A 27,370-nucleotide genomic window follows, 5' to 3' on the forward strand; every position below is an offset into this window, starting at 1 on the left:
CTTTGATGAATGTGTATTTTGCTTTTGTTGGGAGGGGTGTCCTAAATGTGTCAATTAGACCAAGTTGGTTGATTCTATTGTCTGTCTTTTTTTCCAGTTCTTGAGAGAGGAATGTTGAAATCTCCAATTTTTGGATTTGTATATTTCTATTTTCAGTTCTATCTTTTTTGATTTATATATTTTGAAGGTCTGTAGTGCATATAAACCTTATTAACTGTTTTATCATTATGAAATCTCCCTCTTCATTCCTGGTAATATCCCTTGTTCTGAAATCTATGTTGTTCGATATTAACATAACTCTTTTTTGATTAGATTTACATGTTGGATAAGTTTTTAAATTTTTTTTAATTTTTACATTCTTTGCTTTTAACCTATATTTTAATATTTAAAGTGGTTTTTTTATTGATTGGATATAATTGGGAATTGGGGCTTGGATTTTTCAATTCAATCTGGTAATCTGTGCCTTTACATGCTTAGACCTTTGATGTAATTATTTATTATTTTGAGTTTGACTGTCATCTTCCTGTTTGTTTTCTACTTGTCCCATCTGTTTCTTGTTCCTTTTTTTCCCCTTTTTATAACTTCGTCTGGTTTGAGTATTTCTTATGATTCTGTTTCTTCTCCACTATACCTCTATTCGCTCTACTTTTTTGTTTTATGGCTTTAGTTCTAAAGTTTAGAGTTTAAGTCTTTTACTTATCACAGCTACCTTCAATTAATATCATACCACTTCACACATACCGTATGAAAATCTCATAGCAGTGTATTTTCACTTCTCCCCTCCTGTCCTTTGTTCTGTTGTTGATACATATTTTACATATGTTTTGAACCCCTCAAATACTATGTTTACCTTAAACAGTTACGTTTTTAATCTCTTTAGAAGATATTGAGAAAGCATGTTTGTTATTCTTTTTAAAAAAATTCTCCCATGTATTTACCATCTCAGGCACTCTTCTCATTTCTTTGTGTAGATCCACAAAAATTTCTATCTGGTATCTCGTTTCTTTTGCTTGAAGAATTTTCTTTAACAGTTTTTGTAGTGCAAGTATGCTGGTGAGAAATTCCCATCTTTTAGTCTGAAAATTGTTTAATTTGCATACATTTTAAAAAGGTGTTTTCTCTGAATTTTAGATTCTAGGTTGACAGTTTTATGTCTTTCATCATTTCAATAATGTTATTCTGTTGTTCTCTTTTGTGCATGGTTTTTGATGAGAAGTCCGCTTGTAAGGGTGAAATTTGGTAAATCAATAACATCATTAGATTTAGCTAGTTTACAGTTTGACTTACCACATAGCCCACTATTTAGCCACGTGCAATTAAACCTATCTAGTTTGCAGTTAGATTCGCCCTGATATATTCGCTATTTTCTCTTTGCTTTTCCCTCACTAAGTAACAAAAGAACTCTGTTTTGTTCCTTTTCTCAAGACTACCCATACCTTGTTAATCCTTTTTTTTTCTATTCCCAGTCTTTTATTCAGTAATTACATTTTTATTTATTTATTTATTTTTTAATTTATTGGGGTGACAATTGTTAGTAAAATTACATAGATTTCAGGTGTACAATTCTGTATCACATCATCTATGAATTACATTGTGTGTTCACCACCCAGAGTCACTTCTCCTTCCATCACCATATATTTGATCCCCCTTACCCTCATCTCCCAACCCCGAACCCCCTTACCCTCTGGTAACCACTAAATTACGTTCCCCAGATTAATTTTCAAAACCCCGTGGCCATCTTGTTGTTAATCCTTTTAATTAACAATATCCTAACCTGGAAATGGCAATTTCTCAATCCTCAGGCACCCAGATGCCTGAATGCACATAAAGCCCCAGGCCTCAGTGGCTAAATCCTTGTCCAGAGTCCAGAGATAACAGTATCTTAAAACAGACCAGGCCCCAGGAAGGATGTCAGTCCTTGGACCTATCTGTCTGACTCCCTCTTTCCTTTGTTCTTGTGCACCTATAAAACCATCTGCCCGATCTAGCAATGGGGAGGTGGCCCTTGGACCAGGAGTCTGCCATCATCTCAGAATGCTGGCATTCTGAATAAACCTGCTTTTCTTCCCACCAGCCATGTTTCTTCATTTTTAAGTTTTTCAAGAAGCAGGCAGCCGGACCTTAGCAGGGTATCATGCTTTCATTTTTGTTTCCTTGTATGGAATGTGTTTTTCTACCTTCTGCCTGCTTTTAAGATTTTTCTCTTTAATAACTTTTTTTAAAAAAGCAATTTGATTATAATGTACCTTTGGTATGGTTTAAGTGTCTTCTGCTTTGGGTTTGTTGAAATTCTTAGGTCTTTGGGTATATAGTTTTCTTCAAATTTAGAAAAATTTTGGCCATTATGTCCTTAAATATTTTTCTGTTCCACTTCTACTTGTCTCCCTTCTTCTGGGATTTCAATTCTGCTTGAGGTTGGTTGATACTGTTCCAAAGCTCGTTAAGACCATTTCAGTCTTTTTTCCTCTCTGATCCTGGATCTCCTGGGACCTTCCTAAGAGACTTATGAAATGCATCTCAAAATTGTCAGCCAAGGAAATGAAAGGGGGGAAGCATTTCTTCCTATACTTCAGACTCCTCATACAGGAATACAAAATAATTCCTACTGGAGTCTCACCTGTACAGTGGCCTTAGGCAATGCCAGTGAAAATCTGCATTGAATTGGTCTCCAAAGCAGTTGCTGGAATAAGAAGTGGGGTTGAGGAGAGAGTGGGTTGATTGAATCTACTATGGTAGCATCTTACTATCTTTTTTCTTGTCTCTTATTTTTCTTTTTTCACTTTATCTTACATATTTCATTAACTTTCACTATCAACTTATTTCTCAACAGACATATTTAAATGTTTCCTTACTTTAAAGTTTTGCTATTTGGAATATTTAATTATGTAGGCATCTCATTCAAAGACAGAATGAGATGAATAAAGCAAGAATGAATTAGATATTGCAGGGCTGAGATTCTAGAAATAATTTTTTTGTGTTACTGTCAAGTAGTAAGTAACCTGGATGTAATGTAAATACTTCATAAGTACTTATAAGAGGAATTATAGGTTGGGTGCTCTGGATCATATTGCCTGGACTCAAATTCCTACTTTTTACTTATTAGTTGTATGATATTTGATATCTTAATTTATCTCTTTGTGTCTTATTTTCCCCATTTAAAAATGCAATGTATAGATGATGTATTATAGAAATGTACACTTGAAACATATAATTTTGCTAACCAATGTCATCCCAATAAATTTAATAAATAAAAAATGAAGATAATGATAATGCCTCTCTCAAAGAATATTATTGCAGGATTTAATCAGTTAATACGTAGATGCAAGATACTTGTAACAATGCATATCTGCTAGTAAATCCTTTTTAAGTGTTAACTAGTATTATTTTCATTATTTCTGATAATTGATTGAAAAGCATAATTACTTGAGTAGAATATGTGTGTGTATGGACATAATTCTGGTTTGTATTTTTATTTTTTATTAGTGTAAAAGCTCTGAAATAGCGAAACTTATTTGAAGTTAGTAGAATTGCGTATCTATTTGATAATTCCATTTTGAAACATCCTAAATGATTTTATATGTTGTTGCTTATAAATGCTATTTACTATATTGTTATTCTTTCTGTTTTCTTATGCAGGACCAAAAGATCTCAGATTGCTCTAACTGAAGGTTTATTTGAACTTCCTAATCTTACAATTCAAGCTACAAGAGCACAGACACTTCTGCTGCAAACAATATATCAAAGTTGGTCTCATATTGGAAATGTCAGCTCTTCAGCAGTGAATGAAGCTTTGATGAATGAAGTTTTCCAAACTATAGGTAAGAGCACAGTATTTTTGATAAATATATGGAAAATTCTTATTAGTGGTGACTAATGTTTTATCATTCAAATCCATATCTATAACATGCTCAATTTAAATTGTATAGTACTGTGAAAGTGAGTATTTATAGTTCCTGTGTAAAATACAGGATATGAGTTAAGCCATTCAGTTTCATTTCCTGCCATCAATTTCTGGATATATTTTATATTTGCAAGAGATTATTTTTAACCAACTCCTTGTGTAGTTGAGTCTTTGGCTTTACATGTGTAACTTTTGAGGGGAAGAATGTATATGTTTGAACTGATAACCAAGTCAAGTATAAATACAATATGTTGGATTATGCTGGTAAAGTGGAATAAAATTGTTGATCATAATACTTTAAGAATTGGTAAGCAAATCATTCTTTTTGTGTGAAAAACAGTCTTACCATGAATGAACTACTAAAAGTGAAAAATCTGCTTTGATACCAGTATAAGAGATATTATCTTCATGTTGTTGTTGACTTTGCATATAAACAAAAATGCTTACTGAAGTTTTGCTTTTTTTCATTGTTTCAGTTCAAAATAATTATGTTACTTTTTTATCAGTAACACAAAAGTAGTTTTCAAGAAAGATATATTTTTATTTAATACGTGTAATCATGCTTCAAATAAGAACATTGTTTTTGTCTTCTGCATTTGTCTATTAAAATAAAACTTTTTGGATCTTACATGATGCTCTTCAAGGTTTTAATTTTAGACCTTACTATGAGTTATATATTATAAATACTAAAAATGCATTATAATACAGCCTTTTTATTTGATATAGCATGACTAATGTAAAATTTTGTTTTGTCTCAGGTTTTAGAATTCTATAAAGAATGAGAAATGTTTTATTAGCCTATAGAAGTTCTTGTGGCTAATGAAAGGGCTTTGAATCCCCTAAAATAGTATGCAAATTTTAGTTTGTGTATAAACACATATGTCACATATTTATGTTTTCTTTTTGAATTGATTCTCTTATTAATGTATTGAATCTATCCCTCAGACAGTCTTTTGACTTACAATTGTTTTTTCTTATATTCACACAATTACAATTAGCTTTCTCTTGGTTGGTATTTGCCTATACTTCCATTTACATTCTTTTACTTAAAACCTGTCTGTTTTTATACTTTAGGTAGATATCTTGGAAATAACATATAACTGGATATTTTAGATCAAGTTTTATAATATGCCTTTTAGGTAGTAAATTTAATCCATTTATATTAGTGTGTAATTGTTCTTTTTTGACTTCATTTCTATCATCTTACTGTTTTGTTTCCTTTTGTACTGTTTTATCTATACTACTTTAAAAAATTTGCTATTTCTTATTTTTTTCTTTCTACTTGTTTGGAATTTGTATACTTCTGTTGAATTTTTACTTTAAAAGATAACTGATGCTGCTTTGGAAAACGATTTGGTAATTCTTTAAAAAGTTAAATGTAGAGTTTCTATATGACCCAGCAATTTTACTCCTAAATATATACCTAAGAATTGAAAAAAATACTCACACAAAATCTTGTACATGAATGTTCATAGCATTGTTTTTTTCTTTTTGTAGTAAAAATGTTTATTTAAAAATAAATTTTATATATTTAAGGTGTGCAACATGATGTTTTGATATGCATGGTGAAATGATTACTGCTGTCAGGCTAGTTAACATATATATCTGCTCACACATTTGTAATTTTTTTCCTGTGGTGAGAACAAGTGAAATATACTCTTAGCAAATTGCCAGTATACAATACAGTATTATTAACTGTCATCACGCTGTACATTAGATTTCTAGAACTTACTCATTCTCTGCAACTGCAACTTTGTACCCTTTGATTAACATCTCTCTTCCCCCCCCCCATCACCTTGCCCCCGGTAATCACTGTTCTACTCTCTGCTTCTATGACGTTTTTAGATTCCACATGTAAAAGAGATCACAGCGTTATTCTTAATAGTCAAAAGGTGGAAACAACACTAATGTCTATTAACTGTGAATGGATAAACAAAATGTCTTATATCTTTACAATGGAATATTATTCAGGCATAGAAAGGAGTAAAGTACTGATATGTACATGCTACAATATTGATGAACCTTTAAAATGGTGTGCTAAGTTGACGAAGCCAGATGCAAAAAGTCGCATATTATGATTCCATTTGTATGAAATGCCTAGAATAGGCAAATTCATAGAGATGGAAAGTAGATTAATGGTTGCCAGAGTGTGGGGAGAAGGAGGAATGGAGAGTGACTGCAAATGGAGCGTGATTTTCTTTGGGGTAATGAAAATGTTTTGGATGTGATAGTAATGATGTTTTCATGCTTGTGAACATGCTAAATTCCACTTAATTATACACCTTAAAGGGGTGTTTATGTTTCATGTATTTTATCTCATTAAAAAATGTTTTAAATTGATGAATATTTATGTATTAATAGGTGAGATTATGTGCTATGGTTTGAATGTTTGCATCCCCCCAAAATTCATATTTTGAAATTCTAATGTCCCATGTAATGGTATCAGGAATTGGGGCCTTTGAGCGGTGATTAGATTATGAGGGTGGAGTCCTTATGAATGAAATGAATATCCTTATAAAAAGAAGCCAGAAAGAGCTTCCTTGCCCCTTTCACAATGTGAAGGCACAGTGAGAAATCAGCAGTTTACAACTGGAAGAGGTTCTCACCAGAACCTGGCCATGCTTTGTACCCTGATCTTGGGCTTCCAGCCTCGAGAATTGTGAGAAATAAATTACTATTGTTTATAGACTATCCAGTTTGTGTTATTTTGTTATAGCAGCCGACATGGACTAAGACATTAGGTTATTGCTATTTACGTGGCCATTATTTTATGTGGAGTTACTTACTATATAAAATCTTTTCTTTTAGATCCTTACTCATGAGGCCTACAGTAAGGTCTTAGTTGGGAGTAGTGTTTATCACTGAAATTATCTAATTCATTTTTTGTTTATTTGTCAAATTTCTGTTTCCTGTGATGTTCTCTAATATTGTCTCACAATATTAATTTGCCTTTCCTTATTTTAAAATTTCTGTTTTTGTCTCCTGGCTTAGATGCCCCAATATTTCTGTTAATAAGCGGGTGGTGGTGTTAATTGCTTTTATAATTTTCCTTTTTTCTAACCAAACTAATTCTCTATTTCTTTTTCTGGATTTATCAAATGGACCGACTGTGCTAAAACAAACAAACAAACAAACAAAACCCATTTTATTCTGGAAATACTTTGTCCTAACAGAATGCAGTTACATGTCTTAAGAAGTGGATCAGACAAGGAAACAGATTACATGATTCATAACCTGATGTCCTGTCATTTGTAAGACCTAAAATTATTGGAGCTAATTTTTTACAGAGTAGGGGAATTGAGGAAAATGGAATGATGTTAGGATGTTTCACCTCTTTGACAAAGAATTTTATTTTTATCAAATAAAGCAGCTATAAAACTTATAATAGATGAATTAAAAGTATCACCTAAAATTTTTTTTAAAATCCAGATTTCCAAATGCCCAGGTTTGTTATGTCTTTTTTTGCTTCCCCAAAGTCTTATTCTGTTTATTTTATTCTTAGTAGAGTACTTACACTATTGTGTCTCCAAAATTTCTATCTTAAGATCCAGGAACTATATATTTAAGGTGTAAAGTTTTAACATTTTATTATCTCGCATTTGTAGGCTGTCAATAGACAATACTCAGCACTGTTAAACTTTAATATGTTTGGTTTAAGCATGTGATCCTTGCTTTGCATTACAACTAGTTCTCATTTACTACATTAATGAAGTGGTTATTCAGGCTATTCTTGGACCTTTCAGAGTTATATTCTGATAATGTATGGAGGAAGAACCATTATTCTTCTGTTCTGCAAGCTGTAAGCTGAGCACTTCTCTTCCATGTTTTGCCTCACCTTCTATCATAATTTTGTGCCTCTAGCCTCCCTTCCTACTTCTTGCATTCTTATTGATCATTGTGAACCCACAGCATCCAGTTTTCTCCTGTCCTTCAGCCTGGTGGCTTTTGGCTCTGCCTCTGCTGAACATAAAAGTCTGATTTCATCATATTGTCCTACATTATCTTTTTTCTTTGATACTTCTTTAACACAAGTCAAAAACAGTCTTTTCCTTTGGATAATCATACTATGCTTACACTCTCCTTGGATTCAAAAAAATTAAGTTCTTTTCCACATTCATGCATTTGCCCAGGTTTTCCCCCTCCGCCTATGCCAGAAATGTTTTACCTTGGTTTCTCTCCTCCCCAGTTTTTCTGTGCAATCCTTTTTTTCCCCCTTGAAACAGCTTTTTTTGAGATATAATTCACATACTACACATTCACCATTTTCAGGTACACAATTTTAAGCTTGTAGTATATTCAGAGTTCTGTGTCTGTCACCACAATCAATTTTAGAATATTTTCATTCCCCCAAAAAGAAGTCCCACATTCTTTAGCCATCACTCCCCAAGCCTCCCATCCCCCCCAAGCCCTAGGCCTTTTGTCTCTCTGGATTTTCCTATTCTGCACATTAAATACAGTTTTTGTGAGTAAATTCTTTCATTTACCATACTGTTTTCGGAGTTCATCCATTCTGTAGCATGTATCAATACTTCATTTCTTTTTATTGTTGAGTAATATTCCATTGTATGTATATAGTACATTTTGCTCATCCATTAATCAGTTGATGAACATTTGGGTCATTTCTACTGTTGATAGTTATAAATAATGTTATACAAGTTTTTGAGTGGACATATGCTCGTATTTCTAGGTGTAGAATTGTGGGGTCATATAGTAACTACAGTCAACCTTCTGAGGAATTGCCAGACTGTTTTCCAAAGTGATTGTACCATTGTGTATTCCCACCTGCAGTGTATGAGGGTTCCAATTTTCCCACATCCTCACCATACTTCTATTACCTGTCTTTTTGGTTCTAGCCATCTGGGTGTGAAGTAGTGTCTCATTGTGGTGTTGACTTGCGTTTCCCTCATGGCTAATGATGTTGTGCATCTTTTCCTGTGTTTATTGGCTATTTATATATCTTCTGTGGAGAAAGGTCTGTATACGTCCTTTGTTTATTTCTATTTGGCCTGTTCATCCTTTTGTTTTGAGTTGTGAGAATTCTTTATGTATTCTAAATGCAAGTCCCTTTTCAGATATATGGTTTGCAAACATTTTCTGCAATTCTGTGGGTTGTCTTTTACTTTCCGGATGGTCCTTCTGTCTCATTTTTTCCTTACTTGTATCCTCATGAACCTCTTTACATTGGACCCTGTAATCATTTAAAATTGGTTTGTTTCTTTTTTGTTTTTGATTCTAGTTTTTGGTCAAACTATTTTTATACCACAGAATCCTTCTGCTCTTATTACTTAGCTTGATTCCCAAGGCCAACAGTTTCAGAGATGCTAACCTAGATTCATTTCTTCCCTTTTTTTTTCTTTCATCTTTGTTTTCTCCATGCCTATTCTGCAACATGTTCTGCTTGCAATAGAAATTTTTATGTGTATTACATCTACCACCAAAACTTTTACTGTTTTTTGGCATCTTTAGAAAAATTGATATATAATTGAATTCTATTTTCTATTTTATTCATTGCAGACTGTGACTTACTGGGTTTTGAAATCAAGTTCATTGGTTACTACTAAGCATTTTAAAAGAATAAAATAGGATCAACTAGAATGCATGTAATGTAGTAAGAGAAAGTATTATGTTTATTATATTTATAATCATGAAAGGCGTACATTACTAGTAAATAGAATTACTGCTGTAATTTTTTTCTTAGTGAAAATAGGTATTAAACTTCTGTGTAATTGCTTCTTAAAATCTGAGTTTTGGAAACTGAGAGGACATGAATAAGAAAGGCCTGAATAACAAAAAGGAGAAAATCTAGTCTTTACAAAGAAAGAACTGAAATACGTAATTAATGACATACTTTTCAAATTTTAACATTTCGTGGCAAGAAAATGCAGTACAGGCATATCTCATTTTATTGTGCTTCACTCTATTGTGCTCCATAGATATTTGCAGTTTTTACATATTGAAGGTTTGTGGCAACCCTTGTTGAGCACGTTTGTCGGTGCTGTTTTTCTAGCAACATTTGCTCACTTTGTGTCTATCACATTTTTGTAATATTTGCAATATTTCAAACTTTTTCATCATTATTATATTTGGTACGGTGATCTGTGATCAGTGACCTTTGATGTTACGATTTTAATTGTTTTAATTGCTTAAATAGGTCTATATATATAATAGCAAATAGCATTAGGTTATTGGATTTTATTGGGACTTAATATGGAATATGCAAATACTTTGTGCCTCAGTCTTCTTATCCTAGATGTTGGGTTAATAATGGTGCTTCAGTTGTGCAATATCAATTTTAATTTCAAGTGTCAAAACTATAAAATTCCTTTAGAAAGAAAAGACTTTTTTCTTTAGTAAACTGTATTATAATATGTTACAAAATTAGAAATAATTTTTGTTTGTTGAATCATTTTTTAGTTTCTATTTTGTGTATATGTTTGTCGGAGGCCTTAAGAGAATATTTATATGAATATTAAATTACATGTTCTTTAAAGCTACAATGATTAATTTTTCTTCCTCACCTCTTGCCAAAATCAGAATAAAATTAAAAGATATTATAATAAATAATACATTCTATGCTAATCCTTCTTAGACATTTAATTTTGTGCATTGAATTTTATTAATCGGTATGTTGCATATAGATGTTGGTGTAGTGAATATCTTACTATCTCTCTCAAGTAATAAGAATATTTTCCCTTTTCAGCTATTGAAATTTAGGAGAGAGTACTGAATTATAGTGTGGAAATCCTCTCAGTACCTAGTTATATATCTAAAGGAAGTTCAGTTTGTTTCATTGTGTTTCAGTTAACTTTCTCATCTGTAAAATGATGATAATATTTTATATCTACTCATAGAATTCTTGTGAGTGCCAAAGATAGTATTGTTAGTGGAGTTGATTTGTTGTTGTTATCCTGGATATAGAATCCCACTGGAATCATACATAAAGGGATATTACCTATTGATGTATGAAGTTCTTCGAGAATGAGATAACCTCTGTATCGGTAATTTAGTGTCTTAACTGAGAAGATACAGGACAATGGTAAATTGAAAGGGTAAGGCAAGAAAGTAAAGAGAATAATGAGAAGTGAACTTGAGAGAAAAACAAAATTCAAGACATTGGTTATGTCTTGTTTGGACTGAATTGAATAAACTGCTTCATGCCCATTTAATGTAGCTGTTTAAAAGAGGCCACACCAGGCTCCGAGAAACCTATGATACATGTATATTCTCTGTTCTGCTAGGGATTCCAAAAGGGAGTGGGTTAACAGACCTATAAATGGATGTTGCAATGCAGTGGGATAATAGATATATGAAACCTTATCCTCTTACCTTCTTTTCATGTTACTGCTGTTTACTAAGTATTTTTCCTCTAGTGAGGTGCATAATGTAGGGACTGGATACCTACCACAAAAGTTACTTGAATAGTCTGATTTTACTCACCTATTTTAAGTTGATGTTTCTCATGTATTAATTTCACTGACTTCTTAATGGTAATATTGACATTGGCAGGTTATACATCCTGTGTTACGCATGTGAAAATTTATGCTCAGAACAATTCAGTATTTTTCTTAAATATCATCCCACAGATATTTACGAATTAAGTGGGTTTTTGAAGCCAGGCCTTTGGACCTGTTACTATCATTAAATTACCTCTCTGGTAAATGAGACCAGAAATAGAGTGTAGGATAGTTTGCTACTTCGTTTGAAATTATGTAAAGGAAGAATAGCAAATATAGGAAACTTAAATAATTATAAAGAATAAGTAGAGATGTTAAAGTTTGAACTAAATATGTATTATTAATTTGGATTATTGAATTTACATATTTTTGCTGTTCATGTTTCTGATGGCACTCAAATCATAGAAATTCTAACCCTAATTTATTTTCCCAGAAGATGAAATATAAAGTCCCACATGGTTTGTGTTTGCTCAGAAAAACAAGGACTTGCTACCACTTTTTCCTTACTCACATAGTTCATTGTTTTGTTGATAGCCTAGTTCCATTAATCTGGTATTTGCAGGGAAATTACTTACAGATTTTAAAATCTGTGCTGAAGGTGATCAAATGGACATTTGAATCTCTCATTTAAGTGATGTCTTAATGTTAAAATGAAAATCTACTTTCCAGAATGTAACTGTAAAAGTATTTTATGCAAGATTTCATGTGGGATACCTTAATGGTTGAATAATAAATTTTACCTCATAAAAATGAAATTCAATAATACAGTAGCTTTCTCAGCTCAGTAGCATCTGGTCTATTCTCATGAGAGCCAATATTTTCCAACTCATTAGGATCATGTCGTTCTGTATGTCGTCAACATTGACTTAGCCAAGCTACCTTTACTTACATAACCGCCAAACTATTAAATAGGTCTCTTGTGGAGTGAAGTCAAATATTCCTCTTACTTTACTTCTGCCTTAGAAGAGGGGAAGAAAATGTACATACTGTAACATTTAAACATCTGGTCTAAAACCACATCAGTGTAACTGAGCAAAGTTAGGGATTCGGTATTCTTCCCAGGTGTGCATATAAAAAGGGTTTTGGAGTTGTTGACGAGTTCTTTAACCATTTAGGAAAAAGACTGAGTATAGCGATGTGCTTTTTCTCTTCTTCAGTTTTCAAATTACATTTTTTTTACCACATCTGAAAAAAACCTCCTGTAGGTTCTAAAATACGTATTTTGGAGCTGTTATAAAATTGCCTTTCCACATAGAGGCATTGACTGTAAATTTATTCTTGTCTAAAAACAAAAGTGAGTTGAATTTGATTTGCATTAAGAACTGCCAGTAAAATATATTTTTGATATTTAAATTGGAGTAAAAAGCCATTACTTTTGTGAATCTTGTGACTTTTAAAGTGCTCTTATATAAATTTTGCATTATATGAATGTTTATTGAATTTAAAGATTCCTTTTCACTTGAATTCATGTAGTTATTGAGAGCTCATGTACAGTATATGTGATAATTATTAAGAAATGAATAATCACATACATAATCATTCATTTTTCTGTGAGTATAAAGAATTAAGAATGTGCTAAGTGTTTTCTGAATGTGAGCACATAGGCTAGTTCTGTGTTTAAGTGAATAAAGAGAAGGGGGCAGGTGAATGCTCCACCAGAATCCTGTTGCTTTTATTCAGCCTCACTTGTACACATATGTTTTGGGAGTCAGCTTTCCCTATCCTATGACTAATTTTCCAAAACAGAGGAGCTCATTTTACACTACAGATTCTCTGTGCCTCACCTCTAATCCTGTCACAGAATTCTTTTATTGTCCCCAGTGTTCTGAAACTTGCCTCCCGTTCAGCTATGTTCTCTTGGGGTATACTTTGATGGCACTGTACATTATTCTTAATATATTTCCATCTTGGCCACCTTTGGATTTCACTGGATCAGGTCTCAGTTGTTTTTGTATTGTTTGTGTATACACACATCCACTCACATTTAGTGCTGTCATGTTAGACATAGAGCATTCCTGAAACTGTGTTTGGAAGTTGAATGTCTGGTAGTTGAAAAATTAGCTTACATGTTCTAAGGGCTTAAAAAACAAAATGTAATGCTTAAGTGTCTTTCCTTTAGGGATTGCGTTTTTGGGCTAGGAACTAAAGGTGTATGTGAGAACTATCTTGGGTGACCAGTGACTAAGGGACAGGAAGTGGTGCTTGGTTGTAGGAGCTTCTCAGCCAGACACTTACACTTCCTGCAAGTCTGCTGTTGCTTTGATTATAAGGTGGGAAACCATAGCTACAGAGGGAATTACATGACCACCTTTAGTCAGCAGATGCAAAAATGACTAACTTGGCCATATAAAAGGTAATTTTAGATATATCCACCTACAATGTACTAAAGTTCAGATTGCATGAAAGCTATAGGATTTTTCTTAACAGGCTAGTACAGTGATTTTCATGTTTATTTTAGTTGTATTGAGATATACTAGACATACCTCACTATGTAAGGTTAAGGTGTATAGCATTATGACTTACATATATTGTAAAATGATTACCATAGTAAGTTTAGTTAACATCCATTTTCTCCTATTGATACAAAAAAAGAATATATTTTTTTCCCTGTGATGAAAATTTAGGATTTACTCTCTTAGCAACTTTCAAATATACAATACAGCAGTGTTAACTATGTTATACATTATATCCCCAACACTATTTATCTTGTTTTTGTACCTATTGACCACCTTCATCTAATTCCCTTAACCACCATAATCTGCCTCTGCTAACCATAAATCTGATCTTTTTTTCTATGAGACTTTTTTTGTTTTAAACCCCAGATTCCACATATAAGTGAGATCAACCAATATTTGTCTTTCTCTGTCTGACTTATTTCACTCAGGATAATACCCTTAAGGTCCATTCATGTTGTCACAAATGGCACCATTTATTTTTTATGGCTAAATAGTATTCCACTGTATGTGTATGAGGTGTGATCAAAACCTATGGTGAATATTTAAATTAAAAAGATTTTATTACAGTAAAGGGCACATTGCCATTAATCCCCCTCAAAATACTCCCCCTCGCTTTGAAACACTTATCCCAATGTTCTTGCCACTTTCTGAAGCAGTTCTGGAAGTCCTCATTAGTGAGTGTCTTTAGTTGCGCTGTCGTGGCTGCCTCGATGTCCTGAATCATTCTGACTTTGGGGAAGAGCAAGAAGTTTCATGGTGGCAGATCTGGTGAATAAGGTGGATGAGGACACACCGTAATGTTTTTATTTGACAGAAATTGCCCTATACCAGAAGCGATGTGTGACCCGTAGTGTTGTCATGAATGAGGATAAAGTAAAGACACTCACGAAAGAGGACTTCCCAAACTGCTTTCGAAAGTGGCAAGAATGATAGGATAAGTGTGTTCAAAGCAAGGGGGTGTATTTTGAGGGGGATTAGTGGCAATGTCTCTTTTACTATAATACATTTTTAAAAATTTAAATGTTCACTGTATTTTTCAATCTCACCTCATATATACACATACACATGTATATACATATACACATGTGTGTGTACACACACACACACATCAATCACATTTTCTTTATCCATTCATCTGTTGATGGGCACTTAGGTTGTTTCCATATCTTGGTTATTGTATATAATGCTGCAGTGAACATAGGAGTGCAGATAGCTCTTCAACATAGTGGTTTCATTTTCTTCGGATGTAGAACCAGAAGCAAGGTTGCTGGATCTTATGGTAGTTCTGTTTTTAATGTTTTGACGAACCTTCATACTGTTTTTCCATAGTGGCTGTACCAATTTACATTTCTACCAACATTGCTCCAAACGTTCCCTTTTCTTCACATCCTTGCCAGCATTTGTTGTCTCTTGTCTATTTGATAATAGTCATTCTAACAGGTATGAGGTGATATGTCCTCGTGGTTTTGATTTGCATTTCTCTAATGGTTAGTGCATCTTTTCATGTACCTGGGAACCATTTGTATATCTTCTTTGGAAAAATGTCTATTCAGGTTTTTTACCCATTTTTAATTGGATTATTTATTTTTCTGCTATTGAGTTGTATGAGTTCTTTATATATTTTGGATATTAACCCCTTATCAGATGTGTGATTTACAAATATTTTCTCTCGTTCGGTAGGTTGCCTTTTCATTTTGTTGATTGTTTCTTTTGTTGTACATTAACTTTTTAGTTTGTTGTAGTCCCTCTTGTTTATTTTTTATTTTGTTGCTTGTATTTTAAGTGTCATATCCAAAAATATCGTTGTCAAGGCCCAATGTCAAGGGGCTTCCCCCCATGTTTTCTTCTAGGAGTTTTATGGTTTCAAGTCTTTCATTTAAGTCTTTAATCCATTTTGACTTAATTTTTGTGAATGGTGTAAGGTAGGGACTAGTTTCATTTTTTCACATGTGAATGAATATCCCGTTCTCCCAGCATCATTTATTGAAGAGACTGTCTTTCTTCAGTGAGTATTCTTGGCCCCCTTGTCAAATACTAGTTGACTGTATGTTTATGGGTTTATTTCTGGGCTCATTTCTGGTTTATTGGTCTGTGTGTCTGTTTTTATGCCAGGACCGTATTGTTTTGATTACTTTAGCTTTGTAATACAGCTTGAAATCAGGAAGTGTGATGCCTCCCCCTTTGTTCTTTTTTTCAGGATTGCTTTGGCTGTTTAGGATCTTTTGTGGTCACATACAAATTTTAGGATTTTTTTTTCTACTTCTGTAAAAAAAAAATGCCATTGGAATTTTAATAGGGATTGCACTGAACCTATAGATGGCTTTGGGTAGTATGGACATTTTAACAATTATAGTTCTTTCAGTCCACAAACTTGAATATCTTTATATTTATTTGTCTTCTTTGACTTTGTTCATCAGTGTCTTAATTTTTCAGTATAGAGATCTTTCACCTCTTTGGTTAAATATTTATAAATATTATATTGGTTTGGGTGCTATAAATTGGATCATTTTCTATTATTCTTTCAGATAATTTGTTATTAGTGTATAGAAATGCTACTCATTTTTTAATGTTAATTTTGTTTCCTGCAATTTAATCATAATTCTTTGATTAGATGTAGAAGATTTTGTTGGAGTCTTTAGAATTTTCTATATATAAAATGTCATCTGCAAATAGAAATAGTTTGATATCTTTTTTTTCAATTCTGATGCCTTTTGTTTCTTTTTCTTGCCTGATTGCTGTGACTTGGCCTACCAGTATTATGTTCGAAAGGAGTGGTGAGGGTGGGCACCCTTTTCTTGTTCCTGATGTTAGAGGAAAAGCTTCCAACTTTTCACCATTGAGTCTGATATTAGCTGGGGGCTTGTCATATATGGCCTTTATTATGTTGAGGAATGTTCCTTTTATACCTAATTTGTTGAAAATGTTTATTATGAATGGATGTTGAATTTTGTCAGACGCTTTTTATTGTGTTTAGCGAGATTACCATATGATTTTTTTCCATTCTATTAATGTGATGTATCACACTTATTGATTTGTGTATTTTAAATCATTCTTTTATTTCAGGGATGAAGTCCAATTGATCATGGTGAATGGTCCTTTTAATGTGTGGCTGAATTTGGTTTGCTAGAATTTTATTGAGAATAGTTGCATCTATATTCCTCTGAGATATTGGTCTGTAGTTTTCTTTAGTCTCTTTATGCTATACATCTTTCGCATGAGGGTAATGCTGGCTTTGTTAAATAAGTTGGGAGTCTTCCCTCCTCTTCGATTTTGTTGGACTAATTTGAGGACCATTCTTTGAACCGTGGGGCCTGACAAGTCAGAAGCTGCTTCTGTCTTTTTGTGGATGGATAGATGGACCAACAAATGGATGGATAAATAGATGGTGGTGGATGCACAATGCCATACATACGTGTGCACACAGACTGCTGTGTGGAAGCATTTTAGAGAGCATGACAGCCTGCAGTAAGAGCATATGTGTGTCTGTCTATGTGGACAAAATCTTTACATTTTAAGGTTTGGAAATATTCAAGAGGAAATGCCATGTCAGCAGTGAAAACAGGGATAGCCACCTTTGTATTGTGAATCTCAGCATGTGGGAAGGGGTGTGCTTGTAACTCTGATGAGTTGTCTGTCAGGGCCTTGGTTCAGTAAAGCACCGAACAAGTTGAGTAACCAGCATTGTGTTCTTGTGTTCTGTGGGGCCTCTTGAGAAGACCACACAGACCCTGGTGGTAGGATGGGGGCTGGAACTGGTCAGTGGTTTGGGGTTGGAAGACTTGTGGGGAGGTGGCCTCATGCTCCCTTCTTCCTTTTCCCTGGAAACCCTTCATTTCTTGGATGGTGCTCCTGCCAAAACTGGATTTAACCGCCCCTTCCCCCTTATCTGGCTATTCAAGCACCTCGGGGCTCACCCTTCCTAAACTCTGTACCAAGAAGGTAAGAGTGACCCCATCACTCCTCATGAATTGTCAGTGGCTCCCTATTGCCCTCAGAATAAACGTAAAAGTCTTGTGGCATGAATTGGCCCTTTAGGACCTGGGCCCTCCACAGCCTCATTTCTTCCTCATTTCTCACCTCTGGCTGAATCAAATCCCATATACCATGCTCTTCACTTTGTCTTCATCCTCCACAAAGTGCTGATTGATTACCTCTTTTCTATATAAAATGTAGCATCAATGTTAGTATTTAGTACTTAGCTCTATTGATTGAACTTCTTTTTGAGTTGACCAAGCTGCTATGTTGAACTGCCATTTCATTTGCTTGATGCCTGTCAGTTTTGTTGGGCTGGCCACATTCCATCTCATCAAAGACCAAGGTGATGAATTTCCCTTTCCAGATTGCCATAGATTCTTGAGGGTTTGCCTTAATGTCAGTCCTGTGGATGTGGTATTTTTCACTAAATATTTCCAGATGTATTTAAAGACATCTACTTGCTGACTTCCCATTTTTACTGTCTTTTTCTTTTAAACGTAATTATTGATTGTATTACATTTGCCTGCTAGGATTCCTATTGCATTGTTTTTTGTTGGACAGGCATCTGATCTGACCACTAGTCTCAGAGGTTGCATTTTTTCCCATTCTCTAGTTCAGGCATCAGCAAATCTGGCTCAGAGCTTGTTGTTGTAAATAAAATTTTATTGGAACATAACCACAGTTGTTCCTTTAAATATTTTCTATGGCTGCTTTTGTCCTACAATGGCATGGTTGAGTAGTTGCAATAGAGACTATATGGCCCACAAATCCAAAAAAGTATACTATCTGGGCCTTCACCAGAAAAATTTTGCCGACTCCTGGTATACAGTAGTCCTTTCTTATCCATGGTTTTGTTTTCCACAGTTTCAGTGACCCACAGTCAGATGTCCAAAAATATTGCATGGGAAATTCCAGAAATAAATAATTCTTAAGTTTTAAATTGCACACTGTTCTGAGTAGTGTGATGAAATCTTTCATTGTTCCGCTCTGTCCTGCCTGGGACGTGAATCATCCCTTTGTCCAGCATGTTCACACTGTGTACGCTCTCTGCTTTTCAGTCACTTAGTAGCTGTCTGGGTTATCAGATCAAGTGTTGTGGTAGTTAGTGTTTGTCTTCAAGTCACCCTTATTTTTATTTTACTTAACAGTAACTCCAAAGCACAAGAGTAGTGATGCTGGCAATTTGGACATGCCAAAGAGAAGTAGTAAACTGTGTCTTTTAAGTGAAAAGGTGAATCAGTACAATAAGATATTTTGAGAGAAAGAGACCACATTCACACAGCTTTTATTACAGTATAGGGTTATAATTGCTTTATTTTATTATTAGTTATTGTTAATGTCTTACTTTACCTAACTTATAAGTTAAATTTTATCATTGAGTAAGTATGTATATAGAAAAAAACCATACGGGGTTTGGTACTCTCTGTGGTTTCAGGCATCCGCTGGGGGTCTTGGGACGTATAGCCTGTGGAGAAGGGACTACTGTTTTTAGTTTATAGCTTTGCATTTTTCATTTGGGACCTACTTAAAACATCCTACTTTGTATTTTATATAGATTTTTTAATGCAAAAAGTAGCGTATTTATTCATGTGATTTTCTCTTAATCAGATGTTAGGCCGGCAGGTTTTGGACTTTCTACAATTTTTATTTTAACTCTCATTTTTTAAATCACCATTTTATTAAGGAAAAGTGTCTCATCCAAAACAGATAGGATTAAGTGATTATGGTAATTGATACTTTTACCAGTGTTTAATCAGGTACATATATAGTAAACCAATCACCAAGTATTGTCACCTTTATTTTCTAAGTACTTTAACAATACATTCATTTCTTTCCATCTTTAGCACTTACGTTATTTAAGGGCAACTCCACTTCTTTTTTCCTTTCTAGTATATTTCCTACCATGTACCAGAGTGAGCTTTGAAAAAGTCAGATGTGATCACATCCCTTCATTGACTTCCTATTAATTGTAGGATAAAATCCCAACTCTGCCCTGAACTCCATTAACCTTTCAGCTTCTCAAAAGAGTTGTGCTTGTTGTCTTAGGGCTTTTCTCAAGCTATTCCATCTTTCTGCATTGCTCTTGTCCCTCTATTTCACCTATTTATATCAGTTTGTCTTTCAGAGCTGAGGTCAAATGGCAGCTCCTCAGAGGATCCTTCTTTAAATAAAAAAATAGATTTCACGAGGGCAGGTAGCATGTCTCATTTAGTCCCCTGCTATATCCATAGCAGCTAGTATTTATTTTGGAGAATGTTTAAATGTTAAAGATGATAAATGTTTGTACGTCTGCTTTTTTTGGTGACCATTCAGAATGTAAATAGTTTATAAATTCTATCGATTATTAAGATCACCTTTTTTTCATCCTCTGACACCATCTGTAATAGAGTGGATGGGAGCTAGGAGATCTGTGTGCTAGTAGTGTATGAACCAAGTCAACCAAGGATATAATCAAATTATGGGAGATAATTGTTAGTAAGAAAATACTGTGATTTAAGTTACCAGTGAAAACTTGTTAAAATGGAATTGCTGTATGGATTCTTTTGTTTGGGGTCCCTCAAACTCCTACATTTGGAAATTCTCTAGAAGAGCTCAGTGGACTCGGCGTGTAGTTGTACTCCCTTGCTAAGATTTATTATAGCAAGGTAGTAAGGATACATGTGAGATGATAAGGGAAAAGGACACAGGTAGTTTGGAGAAATCCATACATAAGCTTCCTTATGCCCTCTACTTCCTGTGCAGGGATATGTTTGAACATGCCCTTTTCTCCAGCAATGAAAAGTATAGTAACGTGTATTGTTTCTGCCCAGGGAAGGCCATTAGTGATTCAGTGCCCCAGTTCTTTATTAGGGGATGCTCATGTAAGCAACCTTTGGCTAGCACATACCCAAATCCTGAATACCCAGAAGGAACTCAGGTGATCTCTCTGTCTCTCTCTCTGTCTCGGTCTCTCTCTCTCTCTCTCTCTCTCTCTATATATATATATATATATACACATATATATATATATACACACACACACACACACACACATATATGTATATATATATTTATTTATTTTGTACAAAAGTCTAAGCATGGTAAACCATTCTTATCAGTTAGAGAATGGAGGCAAGCCAAGTTCTGGACACTGCTAGGCAAAGGCCAGCTTTCCATCTTTCTAAGGATAGCAGCCTTAGGCTTGCTGTTAAGTCTTTCTTTTACAGTTCTTAAAACAATATATTACCTAACAATATCTGCTTTTTATTCTAATTAGGGGGGGGTGAGTGTTTTTAGCTAGATACTTTTCTACCCTGAACAAAGTTGGAGTTATGTTAGTAAATAAGAATGGGGAGTGAGTTTTAGGTAGATGGCAACCGTTCCCTTTATTTTAAGATGTTTTTCATGTCTCCCTTCAGGAAAATTTGAATACCTGATGGGGCAAATCATGTGTGACACTTGTTCACTGCATTTAAGTCATTTTGATATTCATTCTGTTCTTCAGATACCCCAAACTCTCTTCTGTTTCAGGGCTTTTACCTCTTTTATATTATACTGGAGTTAGTTTTGGGGCAAATTGATACAAAATTTGCTATTTACTTTTTTTGGTCATTTAAGTAAATGATCAAAACAATTATGAGGGGTAAATTGGCAGGTTTATTAAAATGTAGTAGTCCTTGTATACTACTACTATTACTATAATTAACACGTAAGTGATTAGTGTGTGCCTAGCACTTTTTAAAGTGCTTTATATGTATTAACCCCTTTAATTCTTAGAGTATCTCTTTTCTTAGGTATACACTTATTATTCCCTTTTTCCAGATGAGGAAATAAGGCACAGAGGCATTAGTAACACGCTCAAGGACGCAGCATGTTTGAATCTTAATTACCATATCTGGTAATGATAGTGCCTCAGAAGGTGATTTGGAGCATTAAATGAGGTAATATACTTTCAGATCTCTGGCCATGAGACTTATCACATTGAATACTAGGTATTCAATAAGTATTTTTGATTTGAATCAAATTGAGAACGTTTTTAGTTTATACTTTTCAGCTATAGTATATGGATGTTTTTATGTCCTTTATTCTCAGTAATGAAGTGTTGAATCTCCGATACAAAAGAAAACAAATATGAAGTTTATGAACCTTACCATTATAAAATATGAGTTGATGCCTTTTGTATGCAAATCCTTCCAGAAGAAGTAGAGCAAACAAAACAAAAGCAAGTTACTAGGCTTGCTAGCAGCTAGGCTTACTTTGGGCCAAATCTGGTAGTACCTATTTGTTTACTTATTGTCTGTGGCTGCTGTTGCATTGCAATGCTGAATTTGAGTAGTTGCAATAGAGAGTCTATAACTCACAAAGCTTAAACACTATTTGGCCCTTTTCATAAAATGTTTGTCTGATCCAGGACCATATCAATCCAAGAAGAGAATCCAGGTGGCTGGACCCCATTAAGTTGGAAGCCTAGGTTTCCTTTGGCTGGGCTTCTACCTGGAAGGTATATCATTTAGACTTCCTTGGGACTACTGTTAGTAGTCCAGGCATGGTCAGGGTAGAATCCTGAGCTTTCAAAATATGTATAAACTAGGAATGGGCAAACCAAAGCTCCCAGGCCAAATTTGGCCTGTGGCCTGTTCTTGTGTAGCCCGCAAGCTAACAATGTTTTTTTCTCACAATTTTAAATGGTAAAAAAGAAGAAGAAGAATGTGGCCTAGATCCTATGTAGCCTATAAAACATAAAATATTTGCTCTCTGGCCCTTTACAGGAAATGTTTGCTGACCTTTATAATTTCCACTGCTTTTTTTCCCTGATCGTTATCCTGGAGGTGGTCAAGGGGAGATAAACCCTTTGTTAGGACAGCTGCATTTAGTGAGTAAACTACCTACCGAGTTATGTGGACCATACAAAGGTGAGGGTAGTAGAGTCAGAATCCTTTTGAATTGATTTATCAGGAAGTCATTCCAGTGCTTGACATATGAGGTGGGACAATTAAGTTCGCGAACTGAATTCATCCTGGAAAAAGTGCTACCTACCTCATTGCTGAATAGCACTACGGTCACCTTTGAGGCACTCCCCTTGGGAAGCTATGCACCGACGCCAGCGCCTAATTCACCCTTCAAAGCAATTTTGGAACTCTTTTTCTGGAATGGCCGTCAGAGCTGTTGTCATATTACCCTTGATGTCCTGAATATCATCAAAATGTCTTCCTTTCAATATTTCCTTTATCTTTGGGTAAAGAAAGAAGTCATTGGGGGCCAGATCAGGTGAGTAGGGAGGGTGTTCCAATACAGTTATTTATTTACTTGCTAAAAACTCCCTCACAGACAGTGCTGTGGGAGCTGGTGCAATGTCATGGTGCAAGAGCCATGAATTGTTGACGAAAAGTGCAGGATTGTCTTTCTCAGGCAGCCTTTTTAACACTTCCAAAGAGTAAACTTGGTTAACTGTCCAGTTGGTACAAATTCATAATGAATAATCCCTCTGATATCAAAAAAGGTTAGCAACATCATTGCAACAAGGTTGCGAACTTAATTGTCTGACCTCATATTAGATGCCTGTGGATTAGGTAGAGAGCATGGAATTCCCATCAACTATTCTAACTTTTGATTTGTTTGCCCTTTATAACAGGAGGTACGCTATTGTTAGCTGGTAAATGGCCTTGAAAGCCAAAAATATGTAACAGCTTAATTTTGATGGTCACATTGGTGTGTCCAGAGTTAACTGATCAGATTGAACAGGAGTTAGGGGTTAAAGGTCTGCTATGGTGAGTTTGACATGAGTAAGCTGGACAGGGATGGGTTGGTAATACCTAGTGCAGTGTGGCCTTCGTGACCACATTATGAAATGGTTGATCTTTGGTAGTAATAGGTGGCAATAGTATAGTAACTCTGCATCAGAAGATAGAATCTTTCATTTTATGCCCTATCTATGACAGTGAATGTTCTGCTATGTCTGATACAATGACGCGTACAGGTAGCAGTGGGGGCAGTCTGGGTGGTGCAGGTTGCTTCCTGTTGGTCTTATCAGAGAAAGAGTGGCTGCTGTGGACATCAGCATGAGTAACCCAGATGATTTGTTCAGTTGTGATTTTTTTTCTATAGTTTTTTTTTCTTTTATAGCTTTTTTCTATAATTTGTGACCCTGAATCTTTAGTCTTTAATTTGGCATTCTGTAGTTTTCCAAGTGGCAGATCGAACAGCTAGGCCATTGGCAACAAATCAAGGGTCAGTAAATTAAATCAAGATTTGCCAGTGGGAGTATTAGGCAGAATTATGAGAATGGCTTTGAATTCTGCCCACTGAGCTGGTTTACACATTGCTGGAACTGAGGTTGAATAGCAGCAGTAGCACAGTGGACATCATTATGTTTTAGTTTTGTTGAACCATCAGTGAATTAGATCCTGGCATTTTGGGGACCTCTTCTGTATCAAATGCCCCATTAAGCCTACAGCTTGGCTTCAAGTAAAGGGGAGATTAAGATTCCCCATAAGGGATAGCTGCCTTGCTTTTATGTAAATCCAAAATGCAGCAAGGGCCACGCTGGGTATGCTCTTCAATTTCTATTTCCATTTGACTAGGGATAAGGACCTTACTGAAGCTGAGTCGGTGGTGATGCCTACCAATAAGTTAAAAGTCCACAATCCCAAGTCTTGTCCATCAGTATCCTTTTCTGGGAGTTTTGAATTTGGATCCAGAGAAAATGAAGTTAGCTTTTTCTGGTGGAAGAAGACATAAAGTGTGGGGATTGGGAAGTTACTGTTTCCTGCCATGGTGAGAAATCAGGTCTATTGAGAATCAGAGTGACCTAAATGGACAAGGGAAGAGTTCTGGAGTCGTTTCAGACTCTGGTACCAATTGCTTCTGAGGCCTTATCACCTTTTTTCCTTACCCCTTCTTTGTATTCTATAAGCAAATTAATCTCAACTTTCTTTGTAAGCTATCTTAAGTTGGATTTCTGTTTCTGACCATTATGAGTCCTAACAAATACATATTATTGTCTTATGCAAAGTATAATTACTGATGGTTTGGCATCTTCATCAGAGATATAGTAATTGGTATTTAATTTTGATTCATTTCTGTTTATTTATATGATGTCATGGAGGAAGGAAAGGAAAATATGTGCACATTAAATTAGGTGTTATTTCTAAATCGGTCAGTTGTTATTCATATAAAGTGAATCTCCAGGACTAGGAAGAAGTATAAAAGGTTAAAATGTGCTTTGGATTAAAAGTAATAAAATTAGAAAGCGAAAATTTGATCAGAACAAACAAGAAAAGTTATGGATTATACTGGACCTAGGGAATATGAATTTGTTGCTTGAACATGAGTTGTCAGTATATCGGTAAATGAACTAACATAATTTTGGATAGATTCCAAATCAAAAGATTCACCAGGAAGAACTGAGAAACTCTTTTTAATTTTATTTTTTACTAGTAGAATTTTGAGTGTTATTGTTGATCACACATTAGAAAATAATTTTAAAAATACTGAACAGGTTTCAGATAAGCTGTTTGAAAAGGAAGGAAAATGAGGAAAATTCTAAAACAAGAAGAATGTTAGTTTTTAAAAAGGCTTTAATGACTATTCTCTAAAGAATGTCTTTGAAGCTTATTCTGTTACACTGAAAACAAAACTTATACAGTTGACCCTTAACAACACAAATTTGAACTTTGCAGATCCATTTATACATGGATGTTTTTCAGTAGACATATAGTTGGCTCTCCGTATCCCCGATATGGGAGTAAAATCATGGTATTTTAGATCTGCGTTTGGGAATCTGTGGATACAAAATGCTGACTGTATGCATTGTTCTATGGCATTTTATATAAAGGACCCTTTGCATCCATAGGTTTTGATATCTGTGGGAGGTCTTAGAACCATTCCCCTGTGGATATAGAGGGACTACTGTAGTTAAGTTTTGGAGTCAAAAGTTATATGTGGATTTTTGACTGCATGGGGGGTTGGAACCCCTAATCCCCACATCATTCAAGAGTCAACTGTATATCCAAATGACAGTCGCTCTTCTAAGTAATTAATTTTGGCCAACAGTTTCCAATCCATAGACACTGTCATATTCATAGCTTTTAAAAACTTCTTTGAAATTGTTTTTGTCACCAACTTAGTAGACACATGAGGAAATCAGTACTTTACATATTACCTGTTTCTTTTAAAGACTGAATCAAAGAAACAAAATGTAATTTTGAATATGTATCCAAAACGATGCCTTCTGTTAGAGTATAAAGATTGGTTGAGCTCCTGTGTTACTTTATCCTTTTCTTGACTCTGAATTCTATTTCTTTCCAATATTCAGACTTACCTATCAAATGATAAAGATTTGTCATCCTTAGGATAGTTCAGAAGAATGACTTACAGGCAGTCAGTGTAAATGAAGAATACCAAAATGTTTTGGTCATTGAAATGCTGGTATAGTTAGCTTATAACTACACTGAAGAACAGTTCTTGGCTGACTGCTAATTCACTGTAGCATAGAGAGGACCTTAAGGGTTTAAATTTTACTCCCATGCAAACTTCTCCTCCTCAATGCCATTTACTAGTTGTGGGATCTTAGGCGTGTTGCTGAGATTCTTAAACTTTCAGTTTCTTCATTGTAAAATACGGATTATGATACATTTTTCATGGTTTTGTTATGATAAATTGTATTCACAGTGCCTGGCTTGATGATTGGTGGCTACTGTTAGTTATATTGACAGTAATAATACAACATGTCTTGGATTATTTCAGGATTTTATGAAAGGTAACAGAGTTTTGTAATTCTATAAAGGAAAGCAGTGAGCTAAAACTAGAAGGAATTTAGTTTGATGGAAAGAAGAATTGGTGGGATTATTAAATCCCTGAAATTAGAATTGAACAGGATGACAGTTACTCATTGAATGGCATTACATTATTTATTTGTTTTCTAATGCTATTACCCTACAGAAAGCATTGTGTAGTTTTCTTGTAATACCTGGCAATGCACTTATCATAGGATGTGTGTTATTTAACTATCTCCATCTCCTTTGAATGGATTAAAATTTTTTTTCTGGGGCATGTAGTTTTTAATGTGTACCACAAAAGGTAGCCATTATATCATTTTTAAGTGTTCTTTATTGGTGCAATATCACTGTTGGAATTGGAGATAATTTTGGAAACTGTCTTTAATTATAGAAGTCATTTATTTTACTTCGTATTAGGAAAAAATATATCCCACATGTCATACCCATGATTTCATATATTATTGCTTAAAATAATAGTGGAGTAAAAGTTTGGTCATGAACTATATGTATTATAAAGTAAAAAATTGTGGGTAAATTTAAAGAAAAATATTAACAATATTAGCTAATTACTTCTTTAGTACTTCTGTGTGCCAGCATGTTGATAAGTGTTTGATATTTATTGAATCATATAATCCTCACAAAAGTGTTGAGAGGAAGGTACTCTTATTATCCCCATTTTACACATGAGAAACTGAAGCACAGAAAGATGAACAGTTTTGCCCTTGGTAATAGATCTAGTTCAGGGGTGTCCAAACTTTTTTCAACGTTTTTCACCAAGGGCCATATGCTATAAAATACACAAACAGCTGGACCACTCACTCGAGGTGA

General features: G+C 34.5%; 1 protein-coding gene across 9 annotated transcripts in view; it reads left to right on the forward strand.

Annotated features, from left to right (window-relative positions):
- The window catches only part of VPS13B (vacuolar protein sorting 13 homolog B), a 719,992-nt gene that overhangs the window by 134,035 nt on the left and 558,587 nt on the right, over window positions 1–27,370 (forward strand). For all 9 annotated transcript variants that reach the window (XM_033126656.1, XM_033126657.1, XM_033126651.1 and 6 more), the window contains exon 17: window positions 3,637–3,818. In XM_033126656.1, the coding sequence (XP_032982547.1) occupies window positions 3,637–3,818 (182 nt within the window). The remainder of the gene's footprint in view (window positions 1–3,636; window positions 3,819–27,370) is intronic.

This window comes from Rhinolophus ferrumequinum, chromosome 14 (assembly GCF_004115265.2).
Source record: "Rhinolophus ferrumequinum isolate MPI-CBG mRhiFer1 chromosome 14, mRhiFer1_v1.p, whole genome shotgun sequence".
NCBI lineage: Eukaryota > Metazoa > Chordata > Mammalia > Chiroptera > Rhinolophidae > Rhinolophus > Rhinolophus ferrumequinum.